This window comes from Limanda limanda, chromosome 21 (assembly GCF_963576545.1).
Source record: "Limanda limanda chromosome 21, fLimLim1.1, whole genome shotgun sequence".
In the NCBI taxonomy this organism is placed as follows: Eukaryota; Metazoa; Chordata; class Actinopteri; order Pleuronectiformes; family Pleuronectidae; genus Limanda; species Limanda limanda.
In genome coordinates, this window is record NC_083656.1 from 11,679,708 (window position 1) to 11,692,737 (window position 13,030).

Genomic DNA, 13,030 nt, shown 5'->3' on the forward strand with positions numbered 1-13,030 from the left:
TTCTGCTTCTGCTGCTCAAGCATGACCACAAGGCCGGGCCAGTTTTGACCTGAATGGAAGTCCTGAATGAGAGGCCTGCATTGAAATTCAGGGTGCAGCTGCTAATGTCTCTCTTTAAATGGTCACATCCTTTCTCTCGGGCCTCCCATCTAACTGTCTTATCCTTGGGAAGGCTCTCTTTATTACCCAGTACAAAGGACCCAATTAATTTCCTTTATAAGGGCAAATATGGTTTGGTTTTTTGAGGGTACACATCCATTTTTTATACAGTGGAGTCCATTTCTATTTTATATCCTATTATGGTAAAAATATGCCTGTGACATTGACCTTTCTGTTTATTTCTGTCTCTTGCAGGAAGAGCTCTGGTCAATCTGAAGTGAAGGGTCGCTGAGCTCGGACACTCTTCCTCCACTGATTCCCAATTACACACACATACTGTCTGAGAAAGTCACACAAAAACAGACACATCTGCTCAACCACACTTACTCACATGCACTTATAGACTCTTGGGTTTTACACATAAAAACTCATACGTGCAAAAACATAGACGCAAGTTCACAAGCAGGATGAGGGAACCCTGGAGGTTCCTGTTGGGCCTCTACCTCTTGGCCTGCACATTCTCCACCCACAGTGCCACCAATCCCTTCGCCGGGCAGCAAAACCCTCCGGACCCGTGCTACGACGACACAGGTGCAGCCCGCCGCTGTATCCCCGAGTTTATCAACGCTGCCTTTGGTAAAGAGGTGGCGGTGTCCAGTGTCTGTGGCCGGCCTTCATCGCGCTCCTGTAGCGTGGTGGAGCGCGGGGACGATCGACCCTCTGTGCGCTCGTGTCAAATCTGCGACGCGGCCGACCCCCGCCGTGCCCACCCGGCCTCCTACCTCACCGACCTCAACTCAGCACACAACCTCACCTGCTGGCAGTCGGAGAATCTGAACACCTCTCCGTACAATGTGACTCTCAGCCTTTCGTTGGGGAAAAAGTTTGAAATCACCTACGTCAGCCTGCAGTTCTGTTCGCCACGACCAGAGTCCCTGGCCGTATACAAGAGCATGGACTATGGCAAGACCTGGATGCCCTACCAGTTCTACTCCTCTCAGTGCCGGCGCATGTACAATCGGCCCAACAAAGCAACAATTACCAAGCAGAACGAGCAGGAGGCTCTATGCACAGATGGCCACACTGACCTCTATCCTCTCTCTGGTGGACTCATTGCTTTCAGCACTCTGGATGGACGGCCCTCTGGGAAAGACTTTGACAACAGCCCGGTCCTCCAGGACTGGGTGACGGTCACCGATATCCGCGTGGTGTTCAACCGGCCCCAGCTTCCCCGGGAGCTGGCGCTGGGGGCTGGCAGCAACAGCGGAGGGAGGGACGACGACCCCATGGCGGTGACATCGACACTGCCAACTTATTTCTATGCAGTGGGAGACTTCCAGGTGGGCGGGAGGTGTAAATGCAACGGACACGCCTCGCGTTGTCTAAAAGACAAGGAAGGCAAACTGGTGTGTGACTGCAAACACAACACGGAAGGGCCTGAATGTGACCGCTGCAAACCCTTCCACTACGACCGGCCGTGGCAGAGGGCCAACGCCCGCGAGGCCAACGAGTGTCTGGGTAAGTCTCTCCATCCATCTGTCATCGTTTATTTTCTTTCCATGTGTTTGGAACATACCGAAGATCTAACTTTGCCTGCGAGAATACTGTTATGTTGGTTTTAACAAACCACAGAACCCAAATGATTAATAGAGTTTGTTCTTCTAGATCACAACCTATTCTTTGTAGAAATAACCTTTAACAGGTTTGCATATAGTCAGTGGCCATTATTCAAAAGGCCTGCTCTCTCTTGAGCTCTGTTTCTTTCCCTCTTCTGTTCCTCTTCCTCTGAATCAGGGAGGTTTTGCATAGTCAGGCCAACAAATTGAGTTTACACACCTACACACAGGCACAGCGTGAGAGACGTAGAAATTGAGCAATTTAAGGATGACATTTGGTGTCATGGTCAGTAATAAGAGTTCCCAGAACAAACATGGATGGGTTCGTGCTTATTCAGGTGAGGAGTTCTGGTCGCATGTAGTGGTTGAGCAGGCGACTTTGGCAACATCTCTTAAAAAACAAGCCTGTCCCTCCCTTTCATTTCCCATCAGCCTCTTCTATTTACCGTTCCTCTACAGGGAAACAGGCCCACGCTCAACAAAATCATGTTTTGCGGACATCTTTATGAAAAAAACAACTAATTTTCTCAAACAAGTCCAAACAGTGGATGGTAACAGCTCAAGACATTGGCACACCGCTGCAGCAAAGTCATCCAAGAATGTTATTTGGCCGTGTTTGCCTTCACCTCAAGACATCCTCTGTAAAAGTCATCCAGACGGGCTCTGAAAGCTTGCCAAGTAAAATTATAGCAATTTCTGCGGCAATTATTGTTAATGTAAATGGATTACCTTTGCACTGGATTAGAGTTTTCTATGATAACAGGTTTTTTATTTGATATTTAGCATATATATTAATTTCATGGCTGTAGAAGGGTTTTAGACACATGCTGTGTTAGTCATGCCTTTTAAGCAGGAATGTGTTCTGTAGCATGTGGGTATGTTTCCTTGGCGGTAACGTTCACAGGACTTCTCCGTTAGTATAAATAGACATAGGTGGAACTTAATTCGGGTCAATTTTGCTTGTCATAAAAATTTGTGCGTGCAGGGAAATAAACCATATTAGTAACCACTGTCCCCGTTTTAACCTTTACCCATAATGAAATAAAATTACAGCCATGCAGAGAGAAATAACAGGAGGAGAACAGGGTGTATTTTTTCGAACATGTTGTAATTGCCCTGTGAGCTGGCCTGAGATCATGTTTGGTGTCGCACGGTGCCAGATCTGTTCAGAGGGGACAACAAGTGACAGAGCCAGAGGTCATTTGAACATCAGACCAGGCCATGAACCCTCACCGCACCTCCCGTGCCAACGCCTTATTTTGGCTTCTCACCTGTCCATGACACTCACCTCACATTTAAAAACACGCATACACCTTTGAGAACATCATCCCGTGAACCCTCTCTCATACTTATGCACCTCCCCCCCCCCCTTTTCCAATGTCCCATAGCAGTTTCCGAAACGTTACACCCGTTTCCCGTAGATCTCTCCTCTGAGGGACTGATATGTCACTTCTATCCTTGATTTCTGGACTAAAAGACCCGGCTGCACCGGCCAACTCTGATGACCTAATCCCAGCGTTGATACAGGGGCCGTTAAAGGCTGTTGCAAGTCGCACGCTATACCTGATCACACATCCGGACATGGCCGAAAAAAGTTAGTCCCAGATGTCCCAGATTTCATGTTACAAAAACCTCTTTACAGCTTGTTCGGCTTATAGAACTGGGTCCAAAATATCCTCAAAGTAGCAGGAGAGCCTTTAAAATGCCTCTCCTGTGTATATTAAAGCACGTTTTTGAAATGCACCCGCCCCTTGTTGATTGCTTTTACTTTTCTGACACGGCGCACCAATGGCGGCGGGCTGCAAAGCAAGCCCTGAGGCATGCCACTGCGCCGTGGCAGTGGGATGCAAGTATTTAGACTGGGGAAGTGTGTTTAAGTGGCAGGTTACAGAGCTGAAGACTCCCATAGGTGTCACTAAAGTCTGTGTGAGGCCCTGAGGGTGTTTGGATTGGAGGGCTGGTCCGAGGTCATGATCCTCTGCGGGGCGGCGATGAGGTTAAGTTGACGGGGGAAAGGTTTGTGGGTACTGAGGAATTCAGAGTGGGCAGACGTAGAGCCCGAATCAATAATTATTTCACACATCTCCTCTGAGTCTGTCAGCCTTTGAGCAACGATGTGCCTGGAAGCCAAATTTCACCACTTTAAGACTTTTGGAAGCTTCTGCTCTCGCCCTCGGCAGTTTGGTTTTTAAAGCTTAACCCTGCATCACTGGAGCGTTGTGTCTAACAGGCCGGTTTGATTGTTCGCGGCTCTCACTAAATGTCTGACAAGTATCACACCAAGATTACTGTCTGTGCTCTTGGCAAGCTCGCGCGCTGTCTCCAGACACAAGCCATGCACACACACGCCCATCTGCCGCCTCCCTCGCTATGAATCCTGCCTCGAGACATTGGTTTACAAATCCCTGCTCTGGTAGTCGGAGAGGGCAGCCTCGTAAAGGAGTGTGTCTGTTTGTATTGAGGGAGACATGATGGAAAAAGCCGTGATTTATCTGCCCCGGAGTTTGAGCAACAGGACACAATGAGGAAACAGATGGATAAGAGCTATTCTGGTTCCAGGTTTGTGATGGAGTATTTGCTTTTCTGCTGGCATGGCAGTAATGTAAATACTTCATTGTTGACTTAAAAAATGTGAGACGCTATATCATGCCATAATAGAGACTGCCAAAGTCCCTGTAGTAAGACGAAGAGGCCTCTTGTGGAGTCAACGACAAGGTGACATCCTGAGTGTAGATGATAATTTATGGTGGCATCGTAGCACTCTACTCTTGGCTGTGTCTGCAGCCATCTTGGTCCTGCTTGGCTGCAGAAGCAAGCCTGCTCTATTCTCCAGCCCTTCCTTTCCCTCATTTGGCCGCAGGAAGTCCAGAGAGCTGCTCTGGGACGCTGCGAGCCCAGGGCCAGACACCATCCATCGCTAATGGGCCCAACCAAGCCAGGTCTGCTCCCAGTTCTGCACCAGGCACACTGTTATGCATTCATAGCAAAAAAAAAGCAGGGTCAGCGAGGGGCTGTTTGAATTGCCATTTGAGCTGATTTGCCAGGATCGCAGGTGAGCTGTGGTCGGGAGCAGAGCGGAGTGTTCCTGCTCCGCTGCAGCGTTTGGGTGCGGTGCTGAATATTTTAATTGTGAATTTGACAGGCGAATGAGTGATATCGTATTTTGCTTTTGCGCAAGGAGCAGAGTTTCCTTTGTAATTAAATCAATCCACCAAATAACTATTCACTGCAGTCTCTCGTTATACATCCGACCATGTCGTCACCCGGAGGAAGTTCCCACAAATGAGTTGTTGCCTCTAAAAAAGTTATTACTTGTTATATATATATATATATATATATATACGTGATTAGATCATGTCTGCCACACTAATGAAGGAGCATTAAAATGTGGATTTTTATAGCGGAAGACGGAGAAGGGAAACAGATTTTGAGGTTGCCTGCTCGAACCTTTTGGTGGGGGGGCTTGTCGTGTTTGGTGGGCTCGGCCTCAGTCTTTTGGAAACTATTTGGTGGAATTAGGGGGACATTGACAGATGGTTTTCTTAGAGAGAGGGATATCCAGCAGAGGTGTGTGTGTGTGTGTGTGTGTGTGTGTGTGTGTGTGTGTGTGTGTGTGTGTGTGTGTGTGTGTGTGTGTGTGTGTGTGTGTGTGTGTGTGTGTGTGTGTGTGTGTGTGTGTGTGTGTGTGTGTGTGTGTGTGTGTGTGTGTGTGTGTGTGTGTGTGTGTGTGTGTGTGTTTGCTCAGAGGAAGAAGCCAGCCAGGAACACATTCTCAGGAACAGGCCTCAGAATAAGCACTCAGGTCTGTGCAGAGCGATGGAAACTCTGAAGACCACAGAAGTACAAACTCTTTATTTTTTATTTCTTACTTCTCTTCATTTCTCTTACTGACAAGGGGCAGATGGTTATATTATGCTGATAAGAATTTCAAAATAGGCCTCCATCCTTTAACAGCACCCCCCCCCCCCCCCCTCCTCATCTCCGAGCGGAGGCCAAGCAGAGGTCAGGTCCACGTTGCTGTGCGGTAGAGCAGATTCACCGAGACACTTTTCAGGCCTGGTGATTGAGAAATGACATCACACATGAAACCACGGCCCAATTTGTGAGGAGCGGGATGTGTCTGCTTTTGTTCTCTTTCCTTGAGTAGAACCAAGTTAACCTCACTGGAAATCCACACGGAATCATGAAAATCCATCTTTGCGGAACATGGCAGCCTAAATTTATACACCCGCTTGTCCCTAGAGTCCATCACGATATGAATTTCTGAAGTGAGATGCCGAAAATAGACTGGAAGGGATGAAAAAAGCCAGGGCTGCCTTGATATTAATGCATGTACTGTATTTGCCATGTTCCCTCTTCTGCTAATTGACTTCCCGCCCCTCCCACCTCGGCCGCCTGTCGCTGGAGGCGAACAGGGAACCGACACTTAAATTACTTACACCACGACACTCAAAGATTTGTGTGTGTGTGTGTTGAAGTGGGGGTTGCTAAGTGAAAGAAAGTGATTTTGAAAAAGAAACCTCCTGTGTTTTCCGATAATTACATGGCAGAGGAATGTGGTTCTAAAATCAACAGCCCTATATAAAATGATGCCTCTGGGGTGGTTAGCGTGAGGCAAACAGGGTTAAGCCAACAAACATGAGGTGCGAGTTTTGTCTAGGTGCGTTGCGGTGTTGGGTTTTTTTGGGGCTGGGAGCAAATGTAACTTCCTTTATCTGGCTGAGAAGAGAGGGTTTGGTCATTTTGCTCTAATTCCCGATGTCAGTATTGCAGCTTTGGTCCTCGGCCAACCCCACGAGGGATCTATGCACTTCTCGTCCTGTGAAGGAACTCGTAAAGGGTTCTGTGGCCAGCGGGGAACATGGCGAAACAAATGTTACAGACAGCAACGTGTCAAATAACAGAGCTCGCGTCAGCTGGGTTAGAAAGCCGGGGGAAAGGCTCTGCGGCCGCCTGCAGCCGAGCGAGTGTGTGCATTTATGCATCTCCTTACATTTGTGCATGTGTGAGAGAGCCACATGTAATCTAGCAGTGTGATGTGGTGTTTCATCCCGGTGCCAAAACAAACTGGTGGAGCTGCAGCGTGCCCACCCTGCTCTCCCAGGCCCCCGTCGACTCTCTCGCACAGATGGTAGCAATCACCTCCCGAGGTGCCCGTCACCGCCGGCGCTCTCTTCCTCTCTATTCTCGTGTAACAAGATTAACTCTCTGCCTGGACCTCTGCTACCTCTTCTTTTATTTCATATATTTTTCCCTGCTGGAATCCGTCGTCTTTTTTTGTCAGTGAATATGTTGTGTTTTAGTAACAGTTTGCCTTTTTATTTTCTCTATGGTCTGTTGCCTGAGAAAATATGTGGTTTTTGGCCGCTGGCGTTGCCGGTGGCAGAGGCATTCAGAGGCTGTTAAGAGAAAATATGTTTATGACAATAGCTTTACTGGGGTTGTGTCTGTGTGTGTCCGACAAAGGCTTTGTTACTCATGACTCCCATTCACAGTGTTAAAAACCGTGTGTTTGTCTCCACAGAGCGTCATGCATATGGAATGAATATTGTCCGTTACAATATGAACAGACGGGTCTGGTGTGAGTCGTGTAAACATATGCATGATGTGGAGCGGATCTTCTCTCATGATTATATCCTCATGGAACAACTCTACTGGAAAAACCCAAATTCTTCTTTTCAATCCAACGTTTTAACGTCACCTACAAATCCATGTTCAGCTATTAATGGTGTCAAGGAAGAAAACCATCATGTACAACTTTAATTATTATCCTGCTCAGTCTTTAACAGGAAAATTAAATAAAATGTATATGAGGGGAGAAAATTAAACCCTCATTACAAAACAATTGCAGGAATCTTACAAAAGAGAGAATCAAATCCCCCTTGACTGATGAGACTGATCAACAGATGTGTTACAAATTAAATCGGTTAAGATAAATCTCAGTTTTCTGCTCCGCTTCTGCAAACAGTTGTACTGTATAATGTCGAGGGAAATAAAGACGCTGATTAACTCCTCTGGGAAATCTCTAATTGGTTTTGGAGACTTTGAATCTTCATAAAGGAACATACAGGAAGAGTCTGTTATTTACTTGCATTGTGGGAATTGTAGGGTCCAAGAATTTTTAGTAGACTATTTTGGATATTTTCCCACTAAAGCTGTTTCATCAATTGTGAATATTTTTTAAACATTCATAATAAGTAGAAAAGGTGTGAGGCCACATTGAGCTGCCAGAACAGCTTAAGCTCCCCCTGGAAGAAGACGTCTACAGGTTATTGAAAGTCGACTGACGGGATGATCATTATCGTTTAAAACAGGGGTGGGGAACCTTTTTTTCCTATCAAGGGCCTTTTCAATTTTATAACATCCTTTGTGGGCCATACTAAATTATTGAACACATATATCATGCTAACTTCTTGAAGGTGATGGCTGGAACTACGGCTCTATGGCGAGACGTCTGATGTCAGATGATTTCTGCTCAGCTCGCTCACCTCAAAACTATAAAGGCTAATTTATGATCAACGATATATATGTATACAGAAACAGACAGAGCCTCCTGGTTATATTCGGACACAGATATGGATGAAAACAGTCAAAATAGCGCAGTACCAACTGAAATCGTAGGGGGCAGTGTAGCTAATTCTTCAGAGGACCATGAAACACAAGGAAGCAACTTCACCGTTGTCATGTTGTATTTGACATCCACACAGGACACTGTTTACAACGCAGTTGCTTTTGCTTCTTACTTTAGAGGTTCATTATCACAACCTCTTCCATTGTTGTTGTCAGAAACTCTCGACTCTGTGTTGCCCTCTATTGGATGTATTGCTTCGCGACCATGTCAACGTTAAAGGATGGAAATATGTGGGCTGTCACAGTTACATTGTTTGAAACACAAGTCATTTTTCGTACATAAAGGCATCATGAGCTATAACACTGAATTTAGTTTTTTGTTTTTGTGAAAGCTGTTTTCTGTGCACAAACTCCTAACCGGTCTTGAGCCAAAAAGGAGCAACCTGAAATATGTATTTGTCTTTTATTACAGAAACTAATAATTGTTCATTAGAACATTTGTAGTATTTCTAAATGAATTTTTTGTGTTCATGAGTTGCCGGGCGTAGCCGGGAGGCCGCAGGTTCCTTGGGTTATTTCTAGGTTACTTGGGTTGAAAGGATCCCATCAGACCATACATCTCAACAGACAATTTAAAACATATGGTTTGTATAATTTTCATTGTCATCCAACTACTTATTTGGATGAAACTCATCTGTTGCAAAATGCCAGGTACCCTGCAGATACAGCCAAAAAACGTTCACTGCCTAGTTCTGGGATACCCATCATCAGTCCAGAACACTTTGGCTTTTTATGCAATCGCATGCAAGCCTGCATCTCAACCTGAGACTACTATAGTAGAACATATTACCCCACTCCCACCACTTCTACTGCCATCTCTGGCCACAGTGGTGTATGTATTCCATCTGTCACTTTCTATTTCTAAACCTGCACAGGCATCACATGTATCCCCCAGAGTAGACCTCTTGGTTGCCAAGAGTCATGGCAAAAGTGAATCTGTTTTTTAGCTCAGTTGCTCCTGATTCTTCATGATAATTTGATTGCACAGCGGCCGTCTGCTTCTTCTCCTGTGCTCAGGACTGCAGACTGTGGAGGGGAAAAAAAGATCAACTGAGACAGACAGACAGAGAGTAAAGGCAAACGGCGGGACACAGATAACAATGTTTAGATGTGGGGAAGTGAAGTGGACCAGAGAGAGTGGGAACAGAGCTCAGGACTCAACTCTCCACTGACACAAGGCCCCCCAAACTGGCAACCCTCCAGCCTAATCTCGTTAAAATCTCTCCCTGCCTGATGCCATCCAGAGAGAGAAGGAGACATGGAGGAAGAGATGGACAGCATGAAAAGGGGATGGAAGGAATCGAGGAGAAAGAAAGACAGTCAACCAGTCGGACTATTTGAGATAGGGTCTCATGAAAGTGAGAGGAGAGAGGAAGAGAGAAGGAGGCTTAGGGGAGGGGTGGGAGAGGAATTAAGGGGACTCTCAGTTCAAAAGGGCCCCCAAGAGCCGGCTCTTAAGCCCACGGCGTGAGGCTAACCGCAGAAACCAGCGGAGGGAGGGGAGCTCTGGGACGTGGTGTCAGAGCTAAAAGTGAAAGATACATCTGTGTGGACGCGAAGGAAAGAGCAAGTGGGGCTAGAGTGGCTTGGTTTCAAAAGAGGTAGAAGCGTAGCACGGCCCATGTACTTCACACAGCGGGGCTACTGGAGTTTTAGGTTCCTGTTAGTTTTCAGCTTGGAGTTCTTAAATCTTTGTCTCAGCTTGTTGTCCACAGCTCATTACAGTGCACAGGCCCAGCGGCCTTTACATCTGTTTATGTCTCAGCTCTGTTGAACTTTTTCTTGGATCTTTCGTTACTTGATCTTTGTCGTTTTTGCGAGCAGTTACTGCCTCTTGAAGCGGCCGTCTCTGGCGTGTGTATGGGTGTGTGCATGAATGTGTGTGAGTATGTGTGTTTTTGTCGATGCTCTACACTGCCTTGGCTCTAATGAGGAGCTAATTAACCGGGTGTTCCCCCGGTGCCCTGAGCAGGTGGCTGGAGCAGCCAGGCGGAACTCAGCCCAAACACACACACACAGACACACACCATAGACACACACACACACATGCTGGCAGGGGCCCATATAGTTGAGCCTGTTGGGTCGGGCAGAGAGGGCACCCAAGGAGGGGCTACAGCAGGTCTGGACTGTGGCCTGGGCCAAGGGGGGCAAGGTACTGGTGGGAGAGCAGCCTACCAGTTCTCAAGGACCAATTTTAGCCATGGGATTTGGGTTTTGCACAGGCGTCCAAAATCAATTGGCTGTGCTTACTGGCTTGGCTTGGGTCGAGCTGAAGGAAAAATGAGGTTAGATTTATCCCTGACATATGGAGGGGAGCAGAGAGGCTGTGCACGCCACAGACACCCTCGCATTTTATTTGTTGAGCGCAGTCTTTACGGGCCAATTTGTCGAAGCACGCTTGACAGAACAGTCTGTGGACTTGTTCAGGGTGCATGGACCTGTTGAGGTACCTGTTATGAAAGGTGTGGTGTTCTTCTGTCAGTGTACTTCAGCAGAAATATTCTATACTTTCTTGTATTCAGAGATGTAAGTAGCACGCTAGATCACTTGGTCTGTAGATGGAGATATTTACTGGAGAAGTTTTATACCAAAAATTGAATTTGGCACTTTTATTCTCGATGACAAAGTGGTGAAACAATCCTCTCGTCTAATATTTTCCTCGGGGTTTCATCCTCCTATCCCTCCATCCTCTCTCAGCATCCCTCTGTTTGCCAAGCCCGTAGCTCATGTTTGTTGTTTGATTTCCACGACAACGCGAGGGAACCAGCTTTACGCATCCCTGAGTTGGACACTGACCCGTACCCTCAATGATCACAGTGTCTTAGCCGACTTCCACCCACAGAACTCCTTCCCACGCCAGAAAAAAAAATCTCTATTTTCTCCAGCAACAGATAAAGAATCAGCGAGTGTGTGTCTTTTTTGCGGAGGCTTTGATGTGTTAATGAATTGAAAAATGGCCTTCAACGGCGTTTATTTATCCCCGCTGAGCCTAATTTGGATGGGGGGGTGCAGAAGTTGTGGGCGGTGGTGGGGGTGGCAGGTTTCGGGGGGTGCACAGGCACTTCAAAACAAACCCATAAACATTCCAGGATCCTTGGGCAGCTGCAGCGCCGAGCTGGAGTTAACTGCACGCAGCATGTACACCAGCGAAAACACACAGGAAACACACACAAACACATAGTTGAGGTCATCAGAAAATTAGTTTTTGTCCTTTATTAGACTTAGATCACATGTTTATCTTAATAGTCTCCTGCTCTTGTGTCTTTGGCAGACATTTCCATTCACGTTATTCCTTTCCTGCCGGGAACCGATTCTCCCATTTGTCTTGAAAAGTCCGTCTGCTGTTCAAGTCCTTCCCAGTCGTCCCAGATACATATGTTAAACCATTTAAAGGTTCAATTCAGCAGCTCTCGCCACTTTCGCCACACTTGAACATATCCCCTCTTACCTTGGGCTTTGTTGGCCGATCCTGTTGCCTCGAAGTAAATCGAGAGGATGCCGTAGGAAGGGCCACTGGTTCTTTAACTGGGGGAGAAAATGTGATCCACCGCTTTCATGTTCCGCTACAAGGTGTTAATGGACACAAGTGCTCACAGCTGTGTGGGTTTGAGACGCTTGATCATAATCAAGCCACCCAACACCCGCCGGCAGCTCCAGCCACTCACCGGAGCGGGTGTGTTTTTTGTCACATTCCCCTCAGAAGAAGTCGGATAGGCTGTTTAGTCGTCAACACGTAGCAACACACTAGATACAGACACAGAAACAAACACATCCATTCGCACAGAGAATCCACGAATAATTGTTCCTAGCTTTTTGGGGTTATAATGGGTATAAAACACTATAACACTGTATCACTATGACTTACGTATGGAAAGAGATACATCACGATGTAACCATTACTGTCCCCATACTGTTATGCCTTGTTTCATTAGCATTGTTGTTAAGCAAAACATCCACTAGAGGGGAGCGCAGCGTCGAGAGTTTTTGACAACAATGGCGATGGGGAAGGAGGTTGTGATAACGTAGCTAAGAAGGAGACAAAAGCGGCTGTTTGTTGATCAGACAAAGTAACGTATAGATCCCTCACTGCTGCACATTTGCGATGGTTCTGCTCTCCCGTTTTGTCTATTTGTCCCAATCCGTAAAGCTTCAGGAAGTCAAGCACGAATACAGACGAAATTATTGCAGGGTACCGAAAGAAGACTCAGTTTGTTTTGTCTGATGTTGAGCATAAATGAGTCTTAAGATAGTGAGTTATTTTAACTCAGTCTAATTGCAGGTTTCCCTCACCGTCATCTAGACACGCTCTAGGTTCATATATAGGTCAAAGGTCAAACCTCATCTAGGGCTCACAGATCCATGGGAGCAAACCAAAAGATCCAGCTTTGTTTCTATATAAATATACATAAAACAGTATTTCATTAACTACAGAATTCCATGCGAATTGGGCTGTATAATAACCAGATGGAATTGGGAAACAGTCTGGGAATGTGCTCCCCTCTTTTTTTTCCAGGGTCGGCAACCAGGGAATAGCAGGCCTCTTTCTCACCCTGGTGCCAGGCTTCCCTTTCAGGGTGGATGGAGATCTCATATCATTCACTGCCCACATATAGTACACATGACTGGACACTGGTAGCCCAAGGATTCTCCTCCTGGGAAAGAACCATCACACTCCCATTTGTGCA

General features: G+C 46.6%; 1 protein-coding gene across 1 annotated transcript in view; it reads left to right on the forward strand.

Annotated features, from left to right (window-relative positions):
• The first annotated feature begins 566 nt into the window (after positions 1-566).
• The window catches only part of ntn2 (netrin 2), a 28,571-nt gene continuing 16,107 nt past the window's right edge, over positions 567-13,030 (forward strand). Inside the window, exon 1 of the mRNA XM_061095303.1 lies at positions 567-1,617. Within this exon, the coding sequence (XP_060951286.1) occupies positions 567-1,617 (1,051 nt within the window). The remainder of the gene's footprint in view (positions 1,618-13,030) is intronic.